General features: G+C 41.5%; 1 protein-coding gene across 1 annotated transcript in view; it reads left to right on the forward strand.

The window, feature by feature from the left end:
* LINS1 (lines homolog 1) overlaps positions 1–26,739 on the forward strand; it is a 578,944-nt gene that overhangs the window by 216,315 nt on the left and 335,890 nt on the right. The window contains exon 5 of the mRNA XM_044078688.1: positions 23,787–24,398. Coding sequence (XP_043934623.1) covers positions 23,787–24,398 — 612 coding nt within the window. The remainder of the gene's footprint in view (positions 1–23,786; positions 24,399–26,739) is intronic.

The raw sequence follows: 26,739 nt of genomic DNA on the forward strand, positions 1-26,739 counted from the left end.
TTCTTGGAAGACTCTTTTCCTAGTAGCTATCACTTCAGCCAGACAAGTATCAGAACTTCAGGCACTTTCCATCAAGCAGCCATATTTAATTTTTCACCCTGACAGGGTATCATTACGCACCAACCCTTCCTTTCTCCCTAAGGTTTGTTCGGTTGCCAACATTAATCAGTCCATTGAGCTTCCTACATTTTTCAAGAACCACTCCAACAAGCTGGAATATATGTTACACAAATTGGATGTTCATAGACAACTCAGATTCTACCTGGATAGAACTAAGGACCATAGGAAAGCGGACCAACTCTTTATAGCCTTTGCGGACAACAAAAAGGGCATGGCAGTGACGAAGCGCACACTTTCCAAATGGCTAACTGATTGTATAACCTTCGTGTATTCTGCTTCAAACCAGATTTTGCCCACCAAACCAAAGGGACATTCTACTAGGTCAGTTTCCACATCTCTGGCTCATGCGGCTCATCTGCCATTGGACACTATTTGTGCAGCCGCCACCTGGTCTAAACCGCATACATTCATCACTCATTATAAAGTTGATAGGACTTCCAGGGATAGAGCATCTTTTGGTTCCACTGTGCTCAGGAACGTTCTTCCGTGAGTCACTCAGGGTAATGGAGCTAGGAACGCTACCCATTTGTAAGAACAAACGGCGAGATTGAACATTCTCACATAAAGAAGTTATGTCCTTACCATAACGTTCCATGTGGAGTGTTCATCTCGCCTTTGTTCTTACATCCCCACCCTCCCACCCTCAGGTCTGGAAGAACGTAAGGATTTAGAAGTCTGGTCTGTTTGTCTTCCACTAGTGATCTCTCTGTTGTTCCTACTGGCTTGGGCTAGTTACTGCTCCTTATGTATACTTATGTATCCCTTTTTATGCTTGATTACCTTTGTTATTGCTGGATCTGGTCTTGTTTTGCAAACTAGATCTGAGGTAGAGGCAGAGGGAATTGTGGGAGGTAGGTTGGTCTCGAGCTTCTCCTAGATGCAGAGCTTTGCTAAGCGGCCGACTCGGAGCCGAGGATCGGCTCCGACACCCATTTGTAAGAACAAAGGCGAGATGAACACTCCACATGGAATGTTATGGTAAGGACATAACTTCTTTTTAGCATTCTACTCTTTTTGGATAGCCAAATCGCATTATTTGTTTTCAGTCTCTTCCTTCTAGGAGGTGTGAGGCTATTTAGGATATTTAGAAAAGTTGTATTGAATTGAATTATAGCATCGTCTGAGGGAAGGATTTTTAGCAAGTTCCAGTTTATAGATGATAGTGTAGTAAAGAACATTTCTGGGTTAAACTTGGAAAGGTTACATGTTGTTTTGTAAACATGCTGTTTAACTGGATGTGTGAGAAGTCTAGTTGTATAAATTGGGAGAATGAAATTCCTAAGTTGTTGTTTTGTTAGCTCAGAAAAAAAAACTTCTAAAGTGTCAAAAACAGAAACTTTTACTTTATTTTGGAAAACTTATGAATATTAAAAGAGGTTTCCTCAAGGTACATCTTAAGTGAGTTGAATAGACTAGTGTGAAACTCATCCATAGCTGTAGCCCTTGTCTGTAAATACAACTTTTAACCCCCTTCTTAGTCACAGTTGAAATTATTTTGTGACTTTCCCCATGGAGTCCTGCTTTTACAGCTCCTGATAACTCCACTATATTCACAGATTGCTCTAAAACCACTCATTCGCAGTTTACTTATCTCACTGATAATCACAAATCGCATAGCACCCCAAAATCCTTGTGCATGAGGCAGTTCCTTACTCCTGTAAAGTCTACACCCTCTTGGATGTACAGAGGTATCTGTACTAGTGTAATATAAGCATGATATTAATTTTAAAATTTTAAAAATTTGTCCATACGGTAGAACTAACCCACCAAAAATTGGATAAGAAAAAAAAAATTAATTGGATAAGAAAAAAAACTCTTGTCCATTTCTAAAAGATGTCCACTATTATAGAAGGGATTTTTAAAGATGGTAAGTAAGTATCTCAAACTTACCATTAAGAATTACGATGCCAGCTATGAACTTAGAGTAGCAACTAATTCAAAAGAGCCATAAGGCCTAGTCCATCCATAATTGTATATTATTACCTTTCACATGTAAAAGCCGCGGTGGTGCAGTGGTAGCACTGTTGCCTCGCAGCAAGATTCTCCCATTCAATTCTCTGCTGGAATGCCTTCTGTGTGGAGTCTGCATGTCCTCCCCACGGTCGGGTGGCGTTCGAAAGACATGCGTAGAATGGGCGTGCCTTCGCTGAAGGTTGGGCGTCAAGCTGGCACCTTGGCACCAGTAAAAAATTTACTGCCAATCATTAGTGGACCAGAGTTCTGCTGTGGCGACCCCTAACCGGGAAAAGCCAAAAGAAGAAGAACAACAACATGTAAATGTTAAGCTATTACTGTTTGTACATTAGAGCTTTTCTCCCCAGACCTTTGGTGAAAATGGGTCCTGTGCCCCCTTAGACTTTTCTGGTAAACAAAACCACTCAATAATAAATATAAGGATGTTTAGAAGTAAACAGCAAATGTGAAGTTGTTCAATCTCGCCATTCATTCTTCACTGATGGGTTCGGAGCCGATCTTCGGCTCCGACACGGCCGACTAGCAAACTCAAAGTTCTTCAGTATCTCGAGACCCACCCCTTATCCCACAATGCACTGCTGGAATTACCTCAGATTTAGTTTGCCACTGCATGGATCTCTTGGTTTCCAGCGTTGCTCGAGACTATTTTGGGGAGTTTTCAACTTTCAGCAAGTTTTATATTTCAATTTTTATATATCTTTGATTACTATATAATACTTGATATTACTAGCTAGTAAATAGTTGTTTTCTGTGTTCATACCCCTTTCCTCAGTAAAATCTTTCTTTGCCTTCGGCCCTTTGGCCTTAGGATCTCTTCTTATAGTTGTTAGTCAGTGTTCCCTTTTTGGGATTCTTGTTATTGGATTACTTAATCCTATTTATCTTGATATAGTTATTAGTTGCCCCTTTTGGGCTGTGTATGTATTGTGTGAGTTAGTTAGATTTCTTCTTAAATAGCTCATAGTTAAACAGTGTGTTTCAATTTATTGGATATTGTGAAATGTCTGAAGAGAAGGAAAAACATCCAAAGTCTGGGTTTAAAAAATGCCCAGACTGCAGACAGACAATGTCAGTCACGGATGCCCATGTGCAGTGTGTTTACTGTTTGGGTGAGGTGCACCTGCAAGAGTCATGCAGTATTTGTCACTCCTTTTCCACCAGAGTGCTTGCATAAAGGAAGAGGAAGTTAATTGATAGGGGTATTATCAAACACCCTTTTTCTGAGGCATTGTCTGACCAGGATGGGGCCAGCAAATCATCCAAATCCTCCTCTGAATCCAGGACTAAAAAAGGAAAAAGGTCTGAAAGTGTGCGACTTCGGCTCCAATGCCTTCAGATCCGACAGTCTGTTATTTTCGGAACTGGGACACTGCTCTGGAACCGGTTGCTGAAAAATCTCCATCGATACTGCTCCATTCGGCTCCATCTTTTCACTCTTCCAGGTCTTCTGTCAGCCTTTCTTATCTGGATATGGACCGGCTGGTTCAGAAACTCTTAAAGGCACCAGACCTAGCTAAATTGCTGTCGGCTCAGACTCAACCGTCGGAGCCGAAGACCACTACACTTGAATTGTCTGCTCCTCTTCCAAGCCATACCGGACCTTTAGAGCCAGAGGTGGCTGACCTGATGATTATGGATCCCTTGGAGCCGACACCTGCTCCAGTCTCATCGGCTCCATCTGCTCGGACGTTCTCGGCGCCAACCAGGGACTCTAGGAGCCGACACTCTCCGGTCGGGTCCGGGAAGGATAGTCGCACCGACTTGGTGGCGACTCTTCCCCTCGGGGCCTCGGCTCAGTTGAGCTTGGCTCCTACCTCGGGCTCGGAGCCCACGGCTTCGATGCGGGAGGAGATCACGGCTTCGTCAACTCCTTCTCATCAGAGCCGAGGTGCATTCAAAGCCATGAGGCGAGTATTGTCTCCTAAGACTTCCTCATCTCAAGGTCTGGCCTCTTTTTCCCCTAAAGTGCCTGTGTCAGTTTCTGTTTCCTCCAGTCATCCCAAGCGTAGAGACCCTGAGCCTCAGGTAGCCCCACAGGATGCTCCCTGCTCTTCTGAGACCTCTCCAGAAGGTCCCCCTGAAGAGATTCCCAGGAAGAGATTATGCAAGAGGAGGCATTTGGACTCCCCACAGGAGTCTCTCACATCGGACACTGACTTGGATGAATCAGAAGGGTCAGTTTCTGTTTCCTCCAGTCATCCCAAGCGTAGAGACCCTGAGCCTCAGGTAGCCCCACAGGGTGCTCCCTGCTCTTCTGAGACCTCTCCAGAAGGTCCCCCTGAAGAGATTCCCAGGAAGAGATTATGCAAGAGGAGGCATTTGGACTCCCCACAGGAGTCTCTCACATCAGACACCGACTTGGATGAATCAGAAGGGTCCCCTAGATCCCCCTCTGAGGACATCTCTTTTGCGGAGATTCTTGAAATTCTTAGACAGAGGGGTGATTAGCAGTCCAGGAGCCCTACTGAGGACGAGTCAGTTTTCCTGAAGGTGTTCGGGCCTCAACCTTCAACCTCTTTGTTATCTCCACCCTACGATGAGCTTATGGATCTGGTCTCTCATAGGGCATGGGAGTCAGCAGAATCTATGGAACCTGTTCCTAGGAGGCCTAATAAGTTTATTTCTGCCCCTGTGGATAAGTCCTTTTTGACCAAGGCAGTTCCTGTTGATGCCATGGTGATGGCGGCAGCCACCAAAAAGGAAATGTCTGAGACTTCCTCCTCTATCCATCCTCCTAACAGAGAATCTAGGATCATGAATAAATATGGAAAACGCATGTTCAGTTCAGCGATTTTCTCACTCCGATCACTGAACTACTTGACACATTTTACCAGACTGCAGAGAGATCTCCTTAAGGAGTCGGGAGATACTCTTCAGGGTGCTGTAGCTACGAGTGTATCCAACAAGATTGCCACTCAGCTCTCTACCTTCAATTTGATAGTCAACTCGTCCATGTGTCTTGTATCTTACGTAGCTGATGGTTCAAGTAGAGTTGCAGGTACAGGAATTGCTCTTCGTAGGCATGCCTAGATGCGACTCTGTTCCTTTGCGGAACCCTTCAAGTCTTCCTTTACTAATACCCCACTTGACGGCTCATCCTTGTTTGGGCCAAAGGTGAAGGAGACTTTGACCAGGTGTGAGCAAGAAGGAAAGACTCTGTCTGTCTGCCATCTGAGTCCATTTTTCCACCCCCACTCGACCCTTTCCTAAAGGTCGGGGGGAGGAAAGATGTAGTTCCGGAAAGCCCAAGGAGCCTTTCAAGACACCCGTGGAGAGCCCCCCTCCAGAGGCAGAGGAGGGGGGTTTCAATGGAAGACACCGCCCTCGTGGCAGAGGGGGTCCGCAACACCAGGGTGACAGAGATCACTTCTCTGGTCAGTCCTACCAGCGCTCCTGAAGGGAAGCCCGGCTGTCCTACTCTGGAGGTAGTCGGGGGTCGCTTGTCGTAGTACCCAAAAGCCTGGCTAAATATAACGAATGACATTTGGGTACAGAGTATCATTTCCAGAGGGTGTTTCATACCGTTCTCCACTCAGCCCCTTCCCGTCAAAAAAATCCCGGACATTCCACCCAGTCACATGGGCCAAGCAGCAATAGAGGTACGCCGATTGCTAGAAAAAAGTAATTCAGCCAGTCCCAGCAGACCAAACAGGATTCGGAACTTACTCAAGATTCTTTTTGGTTTCAAAGAAAACAGGGGACTGGAGACCCATTTTGGATCTCAGCAGACTCGACCAATTTGTGAGAAAAGAGAAGTTCCGAATGGTCACTCTACAGTCCATACTTCGTTTCTAGGGAAGGACAATTGGATGTGCTTGATCGATCTCCAGGATGCGTACTACCACATAAAGATGGCCAGGCCATCCAGAGATCACCTGCGTTTCCAGCTGGGAGCCAATCATTATCAATTCCGTGCTCTGCCCTTTGGTCTCACTACAGCCCCCAGACTGTTCACCAAGTGCATGGCAGTAGTCACGGCTCACCTGAGGCGTCTAGGATTTCAGGTGTTTCTGTATTTGGATGATTGGCTCTTTACCTCCACCACCAGGCATCAACTTCTTCGAGAGAGGCTACTCTGACACTCTGCGATCGGCTAGGCATTACAGTCAACTTAGAAAAGTCTGCCTTTTTGCCATCGCAGCATATCGTTTTTATAGGGACAGAATTAGACACGTCAGCCACCACTCTTAGTCTTCCACCAGAAAAAATGTTATTCTTCGCCAACACATCATGTCCCCGATATCAAAGAACAGAGCACCAGCTGCAGAGGTATTGAAAGTTCTGGGATTGATGGCGGCAGCTATTTTAGCAATCCCGTTAGCAAGGATGCATATGAGAATCCTTCAATGGCTTCTATTCACGCAATGGTCTTACCAAGAACTTCCAATGAGTCACATGATCCTGATAACGAATTCCTGCAAGAAGGATCTTCAGTGGTAGTTGACGTCTCTTCATGTCACAATAGGACGTCCCTTCATGCTCCCCCCTCCAGTTGCCCCTGTGACCACGGACACTTCCCTGATAGGGTGGGAGGGGGGGGGCTTTTCAGGGAAAGACTCCCCAAGGCACATGGACAGATCAAGAATCACATCAGCATATCAATGTCCTGGAGATGAGAGCAGTACTTCTAGCATTGCAATACTTTCAGGACTCTTTTTTTTTTTCCTCTAGGGACATTTGCAATACAGCCAGACAACATGTCAGTGGTCTGGTACCTGAACAAGCAAGGCGGGACCAGGTCTTATCCCCTTTGCCAAGAAGCCCTCAGAGTATGGCAGTGGGCATTGTCGTCCCAGCGCTTTCTGTTAGAGCAACGCATATCCCGGGCAAATCAAACGTCGTAGCGGACAGACTGAGCAGGGCAATTTTATTGCCCCACGAATGGTCTCTCAAGCAAGAGATTGCGGACAGGATTTTCCGCAAATGGGACCAGCCTTCCTGCGACCTGTTCGCCAGTCATATCAACAATAAATGCAGAAGCTATTTTGCCCTGATTCCCACACCAGGTCACTCCCTGGGGGATGCTCTTGTCCACGATTGGCCCCCGGGTCTCCTCTATTCATTTCCACCAATTCCCCTGATACCCAAATTCTTACAGAAAGCAAAGTCGCTGGGACGGACGATCATCCTTATAGCCCCTCATTGACCTCGGCAGATTTGGTTTCCGTTTCTTTACCATCACATTCTGGAAGAACCATGGATCCTGGACCCAGTTCCGGACTTGTTGACACATCCGTCAGGGGATTTTCATCCATCCTTGCAGACACTGAATCTAACCGCTTGGCTGCTCCAATTCCCCGCATAGCCAGGCTTTATAATCTTTCCCATGACACTAGTCAAATTTTGTTGGCTTCCCATAAACCTTCCACTAGAAAATTGTATCATAGTAAGTAGAAGAGATTTTCCATTTGGGCTTCTTCCCACAACATTGACCCTTACCAAGCGCCATTGTCTTCTATTTACAATTCTTGACAGAAATCTTCAACAAAGGGGCAGCGGCTGCTACGGTGCGAGTGCAGTTAGCTGCTGTATCTAATTTCCATCTAGGAATCGATGGTTTGAATATTATGGCTCACCAATTGTCTAAGGCTTTTCTAAAAGGTTCTTTTCACATGAGGCCTCCAGTAAAGACACTTTACTCTCCCTGGAATTTGAATTTTATGTTCTCTCGCATCATTCTTCCTCCTTTTGAGCCTGCATCATCTTGTGAACTAAAATTTCTATCGTGGAAAACTATCTTCACTTCAGCCCGCAGAGTGTCAGAGCTTCAAGCCCCCTTATATGGTCTTCCATGCTGATAGAGTATCTCTCAGGACAAATCCATCCTTTTTGCCTAAAGTATGTTCTGAGATTAACATTAATCAAGTCATTGAGTTGCCCGTTTTCTTCCCTAATCACACCAACAAACTGGAATATATGTTGCACAAACTCGATGTTCATAGACAACTTGGATTTTATTTACACAGAACAAAAGACATTAGGAAATCAGATCAGCTCTTTGTGTCTTTTTCTGAGGCCAGGAGAGGTAGACCAGTTTCCAAAACAACCCTGTCCAAGTGGCTGTCGGATTGTATCACCTACACATATTCTTATCATAACATGCCCTTGTTTAGTAAGGTGAAGGCTCATTCAACCAGAGCAGTTTCTACCTCTTCAGCCTTTCAAGCCAAATTACCTTTGGACAACATCTATGCAGCAGCCACATGGTCTAAACCTCACACTTTTATAACTAATTACAAAGTAGATAAGGCCTCCAGTGACAGGGCTTCATTTGGTTCTACGGTTCTAAAGAGTGTACTTCCATGCGCCACCCAAGATCAGGGTGCTAGGGACGCTACCCATCAGTGAAGAATGAACGGCGAGATTGAACAACTTCACATAAAGAAATTACTCACCATAACGTTCCATGTGAGTTGTTCCATCTCGCCTTCATTCTCACGTCCCTCCCTCCTTCCCCCTCCTGGCTGGCAGTTGACCCTGGAGGCTCTCCTCATCCTGGTTTTTCAATGTGTCTACATTCCTAGGAAGAATAATTATTACACTTCTATAAAGTATGCAGCAAACAAGATCTGAGGTAATTCCAGCAGTGCATTGTGGGATAAGGGGTGTGTTTCGAGCTACTGGAGAACTTTGAGCTTGCTAGTCGGCTGTGTCGGAGCCAAAGATCGGCTTCGAACCCATCAGTGAAAAATGAAGACGAGATGGAACAACTCACATGGAACATTATGGCGAGTACATAACTTCTTTTTCTGTACTGAATTTATCTCTAAAGGTACCTTCTTCTGACCCCAAGGACATTGCTAATATTCTTGCAGATAATTTATCATCCAGCTTCACCCCACCCACCCTCCTATACCATTCCACATTACACCTCCTTTTCTGAAATCACTTTAGGCCAAGTCCTTTTAGCACTTTCCAAATTTAAAAATATCATTTGCATGGATCCTAACAGTATCCCTAGATGTTAGCTTAAAAGCAGTAAGTTCCAACTAGCAAGATCACCTCCCATCACTTCTTGAACTCTAGTCCTTGCACTGGTTACATCTCTGACTTATGGGGCACAGCTGTTGATATGTCCTTATAAAGGTGGCCCCTTTGCTATTTCTGGGAATTACAGGTGTATTAGTCTCTAGTGTTATTTGAAAGGGTGTGAAACTTATTAAAGCCAAACTAATGAGCAACAATGTAGGTGGCCTTGTATCCTGGATTCACCCCAGTTTGACTTTGTAAAAGGTACGTCATGCCTACTCAACCTGGTTAAGATTTTTTCAAAAGGTTACTGATATTATTGTTAAGGTAATACAGTCCACAGAACTTAGATGGGCATTGACAAGGCCTTTGACACTATCCTTATGCTGAAATTATTGATATGAATGTTCCCAAATCAACATTAACCTATGCATTTTTCACTATGTAGGTAACTGGCTATCTGCCAAAGCCAGGGGGTTTTCCTTTAGACAGAAAAAAATCATCTCTAATAGTATACTACAAGACTGTGCCCTTGTCCCTGACCTCTTTAGTATATACACCTCTTTGGAATGAAAGTTAAGATCAGTGGACTATGGCTAACGTTTTCTGATTGCAAACTGGGGCAGTTATTCTGATACTCAGAGAGGACTAGACCAAGCAAGCATTCAGTGTGTTAATTATATGCTTATCCTCAATGCCAAGAAATACAATATAATTTATTTTGGTAAATCTAACATTATTTCATCTTACCATTATAGATTACTCCACGTAAACCTGATGTAGTCATCAGAGAGTTTGGTACCATTTGACAACAGACTCTCCTTTGACCACTGTGTCTCTGTAATGATTAGAACATCCTTCTACTTTGCAAAACTTTTCCTTCATGGGATTTCCTCAGTGGCCAAAGAAATTATATTCTCACTTTATATTCACACTTTGTCTCCTTTGTTAGACCGATCATTGAATACAGTGCTCCTTTAGCATGTATTTTACCAATCACCTAAAGTTACTTGAGAGACCTTTAATGTTTCCTCACAAAACAAATTTTTGGTCTCATAGGTTCATAGGTTCATACTAGGCTATCTGCCCGAGGGCATTTATAAGCCTAGCCCATTGTTTTGTGGCTTACGCCACCCCTTTAGTATGGGGAACTATACCCATTATTTTGCTGTGCCTCTGTCGAGCAGTGACACTGAGGTAATTCCTGGGGTATATCTGCGATCTCCCATCCATTGGTCAAGATTTCTCTTGAACAAGGCCAGCGAGGTGCTCTGCCTCACATGTACCGGGATTTTGTTCCACAGCATAGGGAGTCTTTGGGTGATGAATCTATCCCTCCAGCACGTCCTATTAATAGCCGTGTCGAGGTTTAAGTCTCCCGCCCTTGTGGCTCTGATGGATCTAGATTTTTTGAGGTGAAGCATATTCATCAAATCTGGGTTTGACATGGCCTTGTATGTTAGGCAAAGGTCACCTCTGAGCAAGCGGTGGCGACTGAATAGAGCTGGAGTTCTTTCAGTCGGGCAGCATAGGACAGATTTTGAGACCCTTTATCCTTTTGGTGAGGAACTTTTGTGGCCTCTCCAGCTGCTGCAAGTGTCGGGTCAGATACATTCGAATGGGGCATTGTACTCAATCATTGGTCTGATGAGTGATGAGTAAAGGGAGACTATGACCTCCCTTGATCTAGATGAGAATCCCTTCATGATAAGGTGGGCAATGTAGAAGGACTTCCTAACTACTTTAGCTACATGGGTGTCGAATGACAGACTACTATCAACCTGGGTCCCCAGGTCCCTGATAACTTCTTCTGTGCTCAGTGGATTGCCACCTATTTGGTAGCTAGGGGTAACCTTGTTTTTCCCGAAGGGTATGACTATGCATTTTTGGCATTTAACTTTAGGCCGTGGCTCTGGCACCAGTTATCCGCTTCTGTGAGACCCTTCTGAAGGATATCTGTGTCAGATGTGTTTTCTACTATGGCCAGTTTGCAGTCATCTGCAAACTTTGTCAGCCATAACCCTCCTGTGTTTGCTTGTACTTCGGAAAAGTAGATGCCAAACAAGAGTGGGCCCAGGACTGAGCCCTGTGGGACACCACTTGTGACAGGCTTTGAGTCTGACATGGCGCCAGCAACTCTGACCCTGTGGGTTCTGTCATTCAGCCAGTTTGCAACCCATCTTGTGATGTATGGGTTAACATTTAAGCTGATGAGTTTTTCAATGATACCCGAGTGGGGTATTGTATCGAAGGCCTTAGCCTTAACTATAGTGACAGATTAAAAGCCCTGTCCACTTGTTGGCCTGTAAATTCCCGAGGGTGATCTCTTCTTAGCCTTTCGTGTCGTGAATGACCCAACATTCTTTGAACTTCTTCACCTAAGCAGAACCAGTTGTAAAGCAACCAGTGGCGGCTGGTGACTTCAAATCAAAGGGGGGCTGCAGGAGACAGCTGAATGGGTGGGGCCAACTTGAAGGTGTGGGGCCAACTAGAAAGGGGCGAAGCTATGCTCAAAACCACAAAAAATGTGACTTTAATTAAATACTCTGCTCTGGGTGCCAAACCATCATTATGAGAGTCCAATCAAGACAAAAATGAAGTGGAGAAAAAAAATATGTATTTCAATGCATTGGCTACATGACAGCTTATTTAATATCTAGATGGAAACAAAAAGGTTGTGAGGCATGAAAAAATAAATTACTTTTTAAATACTTTACTGGAATGCCAGTCAAAATCAAGTATAAAAGAACTAGCAGCAGTCAACTCAAACCACTTCTCCTTGCACTGCAGCTCTAATTATAATTTATACTTGGCTATTCCTGCTCAAGATATAAGGAGCTTTACAAACTTCAACAAGATTAATGAACAGAAACCAGGATTTTTGACAGAAATAGTATTAGAAAGCATACACACAAAATCAAGCTTTGGCCAGGAGAGCAAGTTTTTCAAGCATCAACAGATGAAAAGTGAAAGGTTATTTTAAATATTTTGCTTGAAATGATGGTCTGTGTGCCAACTAGAAGAAAAAACACTCAGAAATAAGTATTAGAAAAGGTCAGAGGATATACCACCAGCTTGCTGATCAACAGAAACTGCAACCTTAAAGTAGGTATTGAAGTAAGCATTAAATTATAAACAAAAAAATGTATGTGTAGGGGAAGAATGAAATAATGTTTTTTGTGATACAAAGATAGACCAAGGGATAGGAAAACTATAGTAAAAGGAGCCAACAATAACTGTATCCTTCTTAAAGTACCCCAAAGATTACTATGCAGTACTATCATGTACCACATATTCATATATGTGTGGTGACAGAAGCATGGCTTTAGAGCAATGAAAGCAGTCTTTATCTTCCTGGTATAATATCTAAATTTATCTTCAGACCTACTGACATTCATAGGGGAGTATCAATTTTTGTCAAGAATATCATCAACACGAGAGATCCCTTGGGACACAACATTTAACATCTAGAAGTCCAAATCACAAACAAGACTAATTACCACTTTATGGCTAGCTAAAGAACACTCTCTCTGTCTCCTTCTGAGCATAATTACATTAGCACATTGGTTGAAATTCTCATTAAAGCCAAGACTTTTCTACTTGTGGACTTCCACTATCTGTTAATAAACTGGCTGACCTTCACTGTAAATGTTTGGCATGCCCAGTAGTTCCTTGGCATTACAAATGCTAAATGTCTTTGACAGATAGATAGCTATCCTAGTAGGAACCCCAATATCCTGGATTTAGTCCTCACAGATATGGCCATTAGTTGCAAACCTCTGTACGTATTGTCATGTCTTGTTAAATTAGATAATAATTTGGTGACCTTTTCTTTAAAACTGATGATATTTTCCCTGTAAATGGTTCTTTATTTAGGGACTTATCAAGACCAAACCTTTGTCAATTACTTAATGACTTAAATACATTATTTTGTAATCCTCCTCCTAAGGATCCCATTGCTTAGGCTGTTTCATCTGCCTTTGACTTCCACTCCCACATAAATAGTTGTATTGATAAGGTAGTCTCTATCTACGTCAAGTATAATGAGAACTTTGAAAACAACCCCCTGTGGTGACATATAAATAAATCATATGACAACAGAAAGGAAGTGCTTAATGCTTAAGAGGTTTCATTCTACCTACCTTAAGAGTACGCTTAAGCAAATTAACAGAGAGCTTCAGGCTACCATTAGGAATCTCAGAGATGAGAATGAACTTAAAATAGCCACTAAAACCAAAAATATCTACAAATTATTCTTTAACTAATAGGCTAGCTAACAAAATTAATGCCAGTTTTACTCCACCAACAGTAATTGTTATTCCACAGGTTCTACAATCCTAGCCATCCCCTTTAATTACTATAGAACAAGTTCTCGCAGCCCTCTCAATAACTAAGAATACTTCATCCATGGGCCCTGGTAATGTACCTGATTTCATGATTATCAGTGCCAAATATGCCCCTTCTGAACCACTGCTAACCTGTTTAATAAAAGCCACTCCACTATTTAGACTCCTGAAGCCTGGAAAACAGACAATGTAATGCCATTACACAAGGGTAGCCCAGCCACAAACCATGGAAACTACAGACCCTTTAGTCTCAGTAGCCTCATATAAAAAGCTATGGAACTCATTATTTCAGACTTCATTAACCTGGACATTGAAAATCCCTTAACCTTGGGCTCTCATCAATTTGGGGTTGTCAAAGGCAGGTCCTGCCTCTTTAACCTCATTAATGTCTTTGAAGAAGTAACCAAAACAGTGGATTCTAGTTAAGTAGTCATAAAACATATCTAGTCCTATCCATGGCCTTTGACACTATTTGCCATGCAGGCATTATTGATAGACATGTAAAAATGAAAATCGCCTTATATTATGCAGTGGATAGCCAACTGGTTTTCTGACAGAACCCATGTAGTTAGAGTTACAGGTGCCACTACTGAAAAACAAACAAGCAAACAAAAAAATACCAGTGGCTTACCACAGGGCTCAGTTTTGGGCTATCTCCTCTTTAGCATTTATTTCTCGGACCTTCAGGCCAGCACTCCTGACCTGTACTTAACTATGTTTGCAAATAGCTGTAAGTTCAGTGTTATTCAATCTACAACTGAATCATAATTGTTCCAGCATGGGTTAGACCATGTTAACAACTGGTGCAAAGATCATGCTCTCAAATTAAATATAAAAAAGTGTAGCATAGTTCATTTTAGTGAAGAAAACAGTTTCACTTACCATATAGGTGATGCACCCCTCAGATTAGAGCCTGTTCTAAGGGATTTAGGCACTCTTCTGGATAATGTTGCATCATAGTCATGATGTCTCCACAGTAGTTCAGAAAACCTTTTATCTAGCTCATCTAATTTTTAAGGGCATCTCTACTAGACCTAGAAAGTCTCAATTCCCCTTTACTCGTATCTTAATAGAAGCACTATTGAAAATAGCACACCATTTGGCTTGTATTTGTGTAAATATTTCACAAAACAGATGACTAAAAAAGATCAGTGGCCTCAAAAATCTCAGTTATCAGGAGAGACTCTCCGCACTTTCTCTGAACTCATTCTATTACAGACTGATCTGCAGGGATCTATGTCCAGTCTTGAGCCATGAAAGATCTAACCCTAATTGACATCCTATTCCTTCACAGAACTAACGGAACCTCAAATACTCGGGTAACAAAACTTAGACCTTCATCAGCAGATAAACAGCACACATTGGAGTGATAGATTCATATCCTAACATTTTACTCGATTATTTTATAAACTTCCACTACACGTCAAACAGAGCATACCCTTGCCAGTTTCAAAGTAAATGTAGATAATTGGATGGGTACCCTCAAATTCTCCCATGGTTTATATTGTCTTGCCTTCTTTGAGACCAGAGATAACTTTTGAATTAGATTTTTTGGCTAGGCTTATAATGGTCTGCAGACTGTTTGCTTAGTATTTATGAACTGATATGTTAGACTACATGTGTTGTTATTTTTATATTTCTTTATTTGATGGCAAAAAGACATTTAGTGGGTGTGTTTGTGCCTTTTTGTATGTATATGTGAGTGAGTCTCCCTAATTGAGTGTACACTTTTGTTTGCAACCTTTTGTGTATACTTGTGTATCTGTGACTCTGCATGCTTGCATGTGTGTCTGTATGTAGACATTATTATGTAAAATACGTCATCCAACAGTAATTGCATGTGCTACAGCAACTTTGAAACTTTAGGTGATGGAACTATTCTACATTAAAAATATGTATATGCTAATAATAAAACAAATACAAAACAATTTTTGATGTACCATTATCTAAGCTCAATAATGTTATTCAGGGTAGACTTTAGAGAGAAATAATGGACATTCCAGAAGTGCAGAGGCCCTCTGCCTCTAATGTCTAATGTCAGGTCTCACAACACCATTGGGGACTGTAACATCCACACTGTCAGGCATTACTGCTTGGATTAGCAATGGGTGTTTCAAGCTGCCTTTGCAACGTTCAGTGTATTACATCTATTTATAGATAAAGTTCTAAAACGATAAGATTAAGGTGGTAGAAATACAGAGGTTACTTGTTTGTATTTGCATGATTAATAGCAGAGGAATTTCCCTTAAGTTCTGCACAAATTTATCCTAACTTATATAAATATCACCCATGACTTCCATGATCTCCATTGAAAATAGGCATGATGCTTAGATCTTCAAAATCGGCACAACACATTAAAAACATAAATGAAGGTAAACATGCACATTTAGATACACACATTTAGACAAATACAACTGAATGTACATATATAAATAATATAAAAACATATGTAAATAAGGATATCAGACATAGGTGCACATAGTTAAAAACATTCCAATTGATGTAGACTATACACTGTTTTTGAGAAATGGGCACCGGCAATATTGTTGTAACTATGTACTCCGGTATATAGCTATCAAAAGTAATGCATAGATACAGTATATACATTTTTACCTGCAACTTTGGAAAAAAGAATTAGACGTTTACCTGGTGCAGCAAAAAAAAAAAAAAACACCTAAGTCGTTCTCTCTGCTCTGCGCTCTCTCTCTCTCTCTCTCTGACTGCAGCCACCACAAGCTAAAAACGCCGGTATAAATTAAAATAATAATAATATCCACCAACGAACGGTCCCATGCTCCCGAATCCCAAGTCGCAACCTCTAAATAAGCTATTGCTACTGATTGGTTCTCGCTTTCTTTATTGAGAAGAGAACGAGAACCAATCAGTAGCAATCCAGCCATCCACGTCACATACGTGCCTGCTGCCGTGACAGTCTGACCCCCCCTTCTAATTTCCGATGCGGATCATGAGGTTAAACCACTTAGACTTCTGGGCATCACACTGATGCTTTTATTTAAATCTGGACTGCCTTTTACAGCAGTCAGATACTACCAGATATATAGGAGGTACGTTCTTAAAAAAAAAAAAAAACCCCGGAACTCGACGAGCATGCGCACTTCGAGTTCCGGGAGTTTGCAGACACACATAGCGTATTGACTGTTTGTTTTAGTTATGAAAAAAATAGGTTATTTTTTTTAAAACTTTATGGCAATTTGCAAATAATCCTGGGAGGGCTGCAGTCCGATAGCATGAGCTGCCCCTGAAAGCAACCATCCATTGTAGAGATCAAACCTGTATTTCCACATCTGCATTACCTAATGGTGTAACAGATATCTAACCCATGGTATTCCTCATTTGTGGAATATGTTGTCTTTACACATAAACCAAAGTTGTTCACTCACAATCTTTAAAATCAGTCTGGATGTCTAAATAGGTGTAGTAAGAACTACTCTAGCAAACAAACATCAAATAAAATAAAGAACATATGAATCTATCAGTTTGGAGTAATTATTGACTTAATAAAAATCACAGTAGTTGAATAAGTCACCTTTCTGGGGGGAACAGCTTAATAACTTTTTTCAGTGTGCTGGGTCAAAGTGTGTTGACAAGGAAGGGACAGAGAATTTTCCCACACATCAAAATGATTATGGATTTTTTTTCCCTGCGGCATGTGGGTCCATTTTAAATATGTATTTCAGAGTACTGAATTTACAACCAGGGACATATAGGGCCAGATTCCAAAACAGTTGCTGTCAGTGTAAGTGTGCCCTGATTCAGAAAGAATTTATCTCCGTGTATGTGGTTTGCTTTGGTCTAAGGGCTGTCTATAAACAGGTTTACCAGATTCCAAAACACCTGCTGTCAACATATGTGGTCACTTAAACTGAAAGCAAGTCTTTTGGAATCAGGGTCACAGTTTTTCATAATAAGGCATCCTATAACATGTACCTCATGGTGGGTGGTCTATCTTGTTAGCTGGGGATGTGGATTATATTGTGTGGGTCAGGCATCCAGCATGTTTACTGATCACATCAATTTCCATCTTAGTGATATAAGACTCAATCAGAATAGGAATGCAATGTTTAGACACACTAAGGAGCATACTGTAACTAATTTTTTATACATTCATATAGATCACATGGAGTATGGGGCCGTCAATCTGGTTAGATGGCAGAATATCCTCAATGTTAGAGAAGAGATGAATTATGAGTATGGAAGCATTGTTTACACCAGGACACAATGATCACTAATGAGTCATAAAAACAAAAACAAATTTGTTTTTTGTTAAGGTGGTATAGATGTTGTGTGGATGATGATATGCCAAATACTAATTAACCTAGGAATACTTGCTGGGGGATTCTGTATATAATTAAGTACCTTCTGTACATATTAAGGTGAGCAAAAGTTAATAATACTTTTGAACTTTTATTGGTGGATACAAATAATGTGATTTAATTTCCTTTAATATGTGAAATTGATTTGTTTAGTTTTATTACACTGATGAAGCTTGAGTTATGAGTAAAACCAGTCTGTTTGCTGGCGTCCAGTTCTCTCATGTCTTAAGTATCTGCTAGATTTTTTCAACTTTTGTTTATACGTGTGTGTGTGTGTGTGTGTGTGTGTGTGTGTGTGTGTGTGTGTGTGTGTGTGTGTGCGCGCGTGCGTGCATGTCTCTCTCTCTCTCTATATACATATGTGTGTGTGTATATATATATATATATATATATATATACACATATAATATATATATATATATATACACACATATAATATATATATATATATATATATATATATACACATATAATATATATATATATATATATATATATATATATATATATATATATATATATATATATATATATATATATATATATATATATATATACATATATATATCTAGGAGTGCTACAGAATCCTGAAGACCAGAATCCTGAAAACACACCGGATACCAGCACTTAGTATATTCCAGCACAAGTACATACGGAAACATATATTACCCTTCACCTATACGCAAGGGGACAAGCCCCCCTGCACCCCCATGTGGATGGCTGTGCCCCCCCCCACACCCCCTGATTGCACTTCAGTACACTAAGTGCAATCTCAGAGTTGATATATTTAAGCAGCAGGGGGTGTGGGGGGCACAGGGTGGCTTGCCCCCCTGTTCATACTTGGAGAAGAGTAATATGGTTTGTGTTTTATTTGTTGTATGTACTTGTAGTGGAATATAGTAAGTGTTGGTATCTGGTGTGTTTTCAGGATTTTGGGCTTTCAGGATTCTGTAGCACTCCCACACACATATATTTAAACACACACACACACACATATATATATATATATATATATATATATATATATATATATATAAACATATGCACGCAGAATAGGTGTGTACGTGTGTGTGTGTGTGTACGCACGAGTGTACGTGTGTACGCACGAGTGTACGTGTGTACGCACGAGTGTACGTGTGTACGCACGAGTGTACGTGTGTACGCACGAGTGTGTGTGTACGCACGAGTGTGTGTGTGCGCGTGTACGTGCGTACGTGTGTACACACGTCACACACACAATATCCATACTTATGTGATTGAATTCTTAGGTACTTGAGCCCAAGATGCATAGCCTTTATGTACTGTGTGATTTTAGCATGTTGAGTGAAGCTCTTTATTCATTGAAACTGTATAAAGTTCTGAATTCATGCTCATTTAAGATCACAGTAAAAAAAGTACAAGAGGGTCAGATTATGCATGCTGTTCCACAAATCAGGAGGAAAACTAGAAACTAACAAAGGCAGAGCCAAGCTTGGAATGTGTGAGTGTATTTGTAAAGTATGAAGAAGTTTGTATATTTAAGTATTTTCAGCTGAAATCTAACCCTCATCCTTCAACACGTTTTCATACAAAGATTTGTAATAGCCCTGCAGTGCCAGATTGCTGTGAAAGCCCAACTTTCTAGATCTGATTTTTTTAAATGTGTAGTTCACTTATTGAGTGGAGGAACTGTTCAGTGTGAAAACAACAAAAGAAATAGCTGTTGGTATTGATTAGTTTTCTTTGTGTCCATTACTGTCCATTCTTTTAATCTGTGAAGCATGATCCTTTTCAGGAGCTGAAAGGGACCTCTACTTGCAGCATCCAAGAGGTTTGATATTTTGTAGCAAATCCCATTCACCTAATACCAGTTTTCAATAAGAACTCTTTTTTTTCCCTTGAACTTGTAATTGGACTAGATCAGTTGGCATAATGGTTAAGATCTTCGCCTCCCATGCACAAGGTACAAGGTTCAGTATTGGCCTCTGATCAGTGCCTGTTATGAGTTTGCATGCTCTCCCTGTGTCTCTGTTGGGTTCCTCCCATTTCTAAAAAACATGCAGAGTGTTTTCATCTCAAACTCAACAATGAATGGAGCTCTAGGCAGCAGCACAGACTCTACATGGTGCCCTATAGGGGGGAGGAGTTGTACAAACCAACCGCTTTGGGCATCTACTGTGGTACGCAGTATCCCCAGGATAGGAGAACACTGATCAGAGACTGCACACCGTGGCAGGGCGAGCCACTCGATGGTGTAAAATATGGCTCTAGGTGATTCAGTCATGTTGACTAATGTCGCCAAAATGGGCATGGGTAGTTACCAGTGATAAGTGGGTTGAAGACCCGGCCTACTTTAACCTATGCCAGGGTCCCATGCAAATGTTGGGAGGGGTATATATGCCCCTGTTTGCCAGTGTGTGCCCGCCCTAAAGCCCAGCAGCCCTGGGCCAATAAGCTGCTGGCTGGTGTCTAGTTGCCCAACCTGGGTTATCTGGAATAGCTCTGCTGACCGAAATCTGGATGTAAAACCAGCCAAACATGAACTGAGAATTTCTACACTTAATGTAGGCTCACCGTTGGGCCGCAGCTTGGAAGTGGATGACATGATGATACAGAGGAGGCTGGGCATCCTATGTATCCAAGAGACAAGATGGAAGGGCAGTGCAGTAAAGTCACTTGGCTTGGGATCCAGACTCTACAACTCAGGAGGGGGACAGACTAGAAATGGTGTAGGAATTGTGGTGAGAGAGAGGCTTCAGAAGGCAGTGAGGGATCTCGTCAGAATTAATGATAGATTCATGGCAGTCAGACTCCAGTGTAATGATAGGACATTATTCATAATCTCAGCCTATGCCCCACAGCAGGGTTGTTAAAGTGAGGAAAAGAGTGCATTCAGACAGCAGTTACAGGACCTACTAGATCAAGCAGGACAACATGAATTGGTGTTGATAATGGGTGACTTAAATGCACATATCGGGACAGGATACGAGGACTCCGTTGGTCCACATGGGTGGAGCAACACGAATAAAGAAGCAGAAGCTGTTCTACACTTTTGTCTGGCAAATGGCTTAATAGTAGTCAGCACATGGTTCAGAAAAAGAGACCGTCACAAGATCTCATGCAAGAGCAGCCAACATGCAACTCTGGTAGACTTCCTCCTGGTAAGGAAAAGGCACTGGGGTAGAATCCATGATTGCAAAGTCATCCCCTGTGAAGCAGTCAGCCCACAGTATAAACTAGTTGCCACAGTCAGCTGCAAGCAGTCGTCAGAGAAGGCTGAAGACCTGGAAGTTGACTGGAGAGAAAGTACAACAGTTAAAGGAATTACTCCGGGCTCTAGCACCTCAAGAAGAAGAGGAAATTGGTGGAGTTGAGCAAGAATGGCAGCACCTAAGAACAGCATTTGGTAGGACTACAGAAAAAATATGTGGCTGAGCCAGGTATGGAAATAAAGTACACAAGGAAAGCTGGTGGTGGAATACAGAAGTCCAGGAAGTCATCAAAAGAAAGGAGGAGTGCAGGAAGAAATGGGAGATAAAAAAGACTGACCAAGCTGGGAAGGACTACTGGTTGGCTAACAAAGAAGCTTAGAAAGAAGTTGCAATAGCAAAGAATAGGACATTGAAGGCACTCTGCCAACTTCTGGAAAATGACTCAGTAAGTGGCACAAAGAAATTCTGTCTTAGCGTTGTAACCTGATATAAAGTCAGACACCCTTCATAAGGGATGCCAGCAACAACCTGCTCACAAGTCCACAGGACATCAAAAGCAGATGGAAGGAGTATTTCCGGCAGCTTCTGAATGAAGAAAACCCCACAGGTGTTGTTCTGCACCAGAAACAGCCTACAATGAGTGAAGAAGAGGAGCTCACCCTAGAAAAAGTAAGAACAGCAATAAGGAAAATTGTCAGGTAAAGCAGCAGGCTCAGATGCGGTTACAGCAGATAAGATAAAGATGGGGGAGAAATGGCTCCTGAGGGTACTCATAGCAGTGGGGAGAGAGAGGCTGTATTCCAGATGACTGGAGAGTAAGCATACTCATGCCGATATGCAAGAACAAAGGGGGCATCCACAACTGTGGGCAGTACAGAGGCAACAAATTCCTATCACATCGCATGAAAGTTCTGGAGAGGATGATTGATAAACTGATATGCAGAGTAGTAGAACATAAGATGGGAAATAAGCAGTTCGGATTCAGATCAGGATGTAGTACAATTGACCTGATGTTTGCAGTGAGACAGATACTTGAGAAGAAGTTAGAGATGAGGAGAGAGTCCAGTTGGGCCTTCCTAGACTTGGAGAAAGCATATGATAAGGTCCTAAGTAAGCTGAACTGGGCAGTACTGAGTTGGTTTGAAGTCCCAGAAACATTGGTAGAATTAGTGCTGGCTATGTACAAGGACCCAATAACTCAAGTACAACAGTGGTCAACCTCACAGAGGGGTTCCCAGTGGGAGTACACCAGGGTTCAGCTGTAAGCCCACTGCTGTTCATAATGGTGATGGACTACATTAGCACACAGGTCGGAGGGATAGATCAACAGAGTTGCTGTATGCAGACGATATGGCATTACGGGCAGACTCTGAGCAAGAACTTCAGCAAAGTGAAGGAGAAAGTAGTGCAAAATGCAAGGCACATGGGATGAAAGTAAGCACAGTTAAGATAGTGGTAATGGCAGCAAATTTGGGAAGTCAGAAGAAGCTGAGAAGAGATATAGAAGGAAAGATAGTGAAACAGGTGAACCGCTTCAAGTATCTGGGAGGGGTGGTTGAAGAGATGGGAAGTCTGAAGAGGTCAAAGCTAGAATCAGTGGGTCTGCAGCAGCTGTAGTCTATGACAGAAGAACGCCAAAGAAGCTGAAAAGTAAGGTGTACATGACAGTGGTGTGACCAGTACTACTGTGTGGTACAGAAACCTGGGCAGTAAAGGCAGAACAGTTGAAGCTAGAGGTGATGGAAATTAAGTGCCTGAGAATGGTGGTAGGATGCACACTGTGTGGCAGACAAAGAAATGAGAACAGATGTATGTACAACCTGGAGCTTTTCTCCCCGGGCCTCCACTGAAAATGGGCTTTCATTGGCCCAGTGAACTTTCCCGGAAATCAAATGTCAATAAAATAATAAAAATAAAATAAAAAAAAGCAGAAGCCATAGTAGCTCCAATTGCAGAAAAGATGAGAGAACAGATGACTGTGGTTTGGACATGTGCAGAAAAGCAGAATACAATCTGGTGAGGAAGATTTGGGATGGACAGGAAGAAGGTAAGAGGAAGCGAGGACATTTAGCAAAGAGGTGGGTGGATTGTATGAAAGAAGATATGCGACAGTCAGGCATGAGTGTTGAAGACAGGAGTGTGGCATTGAATCGAGAGAGTGGATGACAATTAACACAATACCCCAACCCCATGTAAGAAGAAAAGGGACAAAGGAGGCTGATGATGATGATTGTAACTGTACTGTTGTCTGAAAAAGTGTGTGTGTGTGTGTGTGTGTGTGTGTGTGTGTGTGTGTGTGTGTGTGTGTGTGTGTGTGTGTGTGTGCTGTTAAACTATGTAGAACTACGTACTTGCTAAGACAGCTCATAAACAGATGGTGCGTGCCATCGTGAGTGACCATTTGGCTGTACCTTGCAAATTTTTGTACCATTAGTTTGATATTTGCTCATGTGGTAATTGTCTGCCCTTATCTGAAGGGAATCAAGACATTTGATTATTAAAATTAATTGTGGAACAGTGCTAGAATGTTTAGTTTGGTGCTGAAGCAAGTGTATGTTGTTGTTTGTCTTTTGGCTTTTTCCTGGTAAGGGGTCGCCACAGCGGAACTCTGGTCCGCTAATGATTGGCAGTAGATTTTTACAAAACGCCGAGGTGCCAGCTCGACGCCCAACCTTCAACGAAGGCATGCCCAATTACGCACGCATCTCTTTCGAAAGCAAGTGTATACAGTTTAAAAAAAAACAGTATATTTAAAACTCTTTCAGGTTCGTTGTTTCATGGTTTGCAGTGGTATGTTTTATTGCATTTAGCAATATAGGTTTGCTAATTAACATGTTTTCCTACTTTTGCAGGTATTCTTCAGACGTTTTTTGCTCAGTTAGACCCTGTACTTGAAGGATACTACATTCTTGCATTGTCCTGTGACTCTCATGATAAGTTGCAAGCTAATACTTCCAGAACAAGAACTGAAAGTACCATTATAAGCAACCTGGCTTCCTTTATTGACTTGCTTGAAGTGCTTGTAGCTTCTCGAGTCTATCTCCAGTCTGACTTTTTGTGTCAAAGGCTTTTACACCTGCACTCTGATTATGCCTTGCAGCTTCTGACCTCAAGTGTACATTATGTAGCTAAGAGAAAACTTGTTATACTTTTGAAGAAGTGCCTTGTTTGGAAAGCCGGCGAAGACTTGGTAAACACTCCTGTGCCTCACTTGCCTGATTCTCATTGTCTAAGTAATGATACATTTGTACTAGCTGAGACAGTTTTACACACTGCTACACTGGATTGGCTAACTCGTATACCAGTCAGTGAAAATGTTGTCCAGTTTGGAGGCTCGTCTGTGCTGGCGAAAGACTCTGCTCAAGTAGGGCCTGATATGGTGTTTCTAAGGGCTTTGAGTCTGACTCTGTTGAAAGCTGTAGAAATAAATGCAGCCCACTCTGCCACAGAAATGGAAAGAAAAGGTAACTTGTAAATTACAGTTTTAATAATTTACTTATGAAAGCAGGAATTCTTGCATTTGTTTTGTTGCAGTACTGTAAAATATGAGAAGTTAAAAATAACCCAAGGCTTTGTTGGAATTGTGTATGCATTTGTTTCTAAGGTACACTATTTAAATTTCTTTTTTGTGTTTTAAATCTGTTTGGAATACTGTAGTTTTCCGCCCTCTTTGATAATCTATATGACCTTACCAGAAAAGAAAAGAGGAAACAAAATAGTTTATAAATCTTGCTTGGTTTGTGTTTTTGTTTGCCTGTTAACAGGCTATATGGGCTACTCCAAATATATGGGCTACTCCAAATAACATTTTCTGCCATGACCTGGGACATTTGGCACAGTAACAGCATTTTTTTTAATAGAGTTACATTACGGGTACTTAAATAGGAAATGACGGTGAAGAATAACACAATGTGTACAGTACAGTAGCACAGTTTTGCTAGAGTTGCAAGAGCATTAAAAATGCAAGTTTACAAAGAAAAGTCGTTGACATTGAGAAGGATGTTAGACTTGTAAGAAAAATAAAAGTAGCTACAAAATAACATAGACATAAGATGCATTGCAATCTACAGTACTGAATCAATCCATTGAAGAGTTCAAGACGTTTTAGAATGTTGTGAGACTGTAGTAGCACCAGTTTTTCCTAAGAGTTGTAGGAGTTTTAGTTGCTGTGTTTTTAATCTGTCCTCCTGCCTGCCTGCTTGCAGTCTGACTCTTTCTTGGTCTGCTGGTCCAGTTACATCAGGGCGATAGCCAACTCAGAGATTATGTCATTTTTGTTTTTTAAGGTTTTTTTTTTTTTTTTTTTTTTTCTTTGTAACCGTAACACCATTGTCCTTAACGAATAACATGCCTACACTATAGCATGCAGTGGGTGTCAGCAAAGTTGTGGTGTAGCCCTCTCAGGACAGTCCTGGACTCCTTGAAGCCAGCACATATACAGGGTCTCCATTCTTAACGTGAGATTCAGCCAGAGGAGTGTGCACCCTGGACATTTGCTTCCATGTTGCTTTTCTCCACCCCACTCCACTTCCAACAGGTGTATGAGCCGCTAATCAAACTCTGGTTGCCGGGATTGTAGTTATGGCTTTATTCCTCTGTGCCAGCAGAGCTGGCTGTGACACATTTGTGCAAGTGTATTATATGTTTTATTAGCTTTGCACAGAATTTCCCATAAACTGACCCATTCCTCACTCTTTCAATACTGGATTCCAGTTAGTTGTTTAGAAAGTTTGTTTATGTGTAAAGGTAGGACAAAGGTAAGCCTTTTTAGCATTAGAGCCCTTTGTGCTTGGTCTCTCAGTGAAAGATAGCGAATTTTGTTTTATGATTTATTAACCAGTGAAGGATAGTCCTCTAACTGAGGGGAGGTAAAACTAAGATATGGTAGAAGCATGATTGCTGTAGCTGTTATGGATAGCAGTTTTGATTCCTTAAGTGAAAGATTGTGCTGCTGCTGACTTAAAGTAAAAAGCAAAACATGCATTTCCTGTTAGTAAAATACTTGTGATGAGCAAAGAGGGCATAATCAAGCTTATTATTTAATAAGGGCCTTGATAGTAATCTTTGCGTGTGTGTGTGTGTGTGTGTGTGTGTGTGTGTGTGTGTGTGTGTGTGTGTGTGTGTGTGTGTGTGTGTGTGTATATGTATATATATATATATATATATATATATATATATATATATATGTATATGTGTATATATATATATATATATATATATATATATATATACACACACACACACACACACACACACACACATATATGTACATACATGTGTGAGTTTGTGTAGGGGTCCCCTTCAGTCGATTGAACGTTTACAAGTTCGAACCACATATGGCTGAGACCATATGTTCGAACTTGTAAAAGTTCAATCGGACTGAATGGAGATCTCCGTACAGAGCGGAAAGGGAAGATTTCCCATTTCTGCAATGTAGTGCGATCTCGGAGTTGGTATATTTAAGAAGGGGGGTGTGGGGGTGCAGGGGGCATAGCCCCCCTGCTATAGACATTTAGTTTTGTGGGTTTTTTTATTTTGTGTTTTTACTTCAGTGTTTGAACTTTTACGAGTTCGAACATATGATCTCGGCCGTATGTGGTTCGAACTTGTAAAAGTTCGATCTACTGAAGAAGAAGATCTATATGTGTGTATATATGTGTGTGTGTGTGTGTGTGTGTGTGTGTGTGTGTGTGTGTGTGTGTGTGTGTATATATATATATATATATATATATATATATATATATATATATATATACATACATACAACTATATATATAGGTCTACTTGATATGATCGACATTTCAC

The sequence above is a fragment of the Protopterus annectens genome, chromosome 7.part1 (assembly GCF_019279795.1).
Source record: "Protopterus annectens isolate FY-2018-M chromosome 7.part1, PAN1.0, whole genome shotgun sequence".
NCBI lineage: Eukaryota > Metazoa > Chordata > Ceratodontiformes > Protopteridae > Protopterus > Protopterus annectens.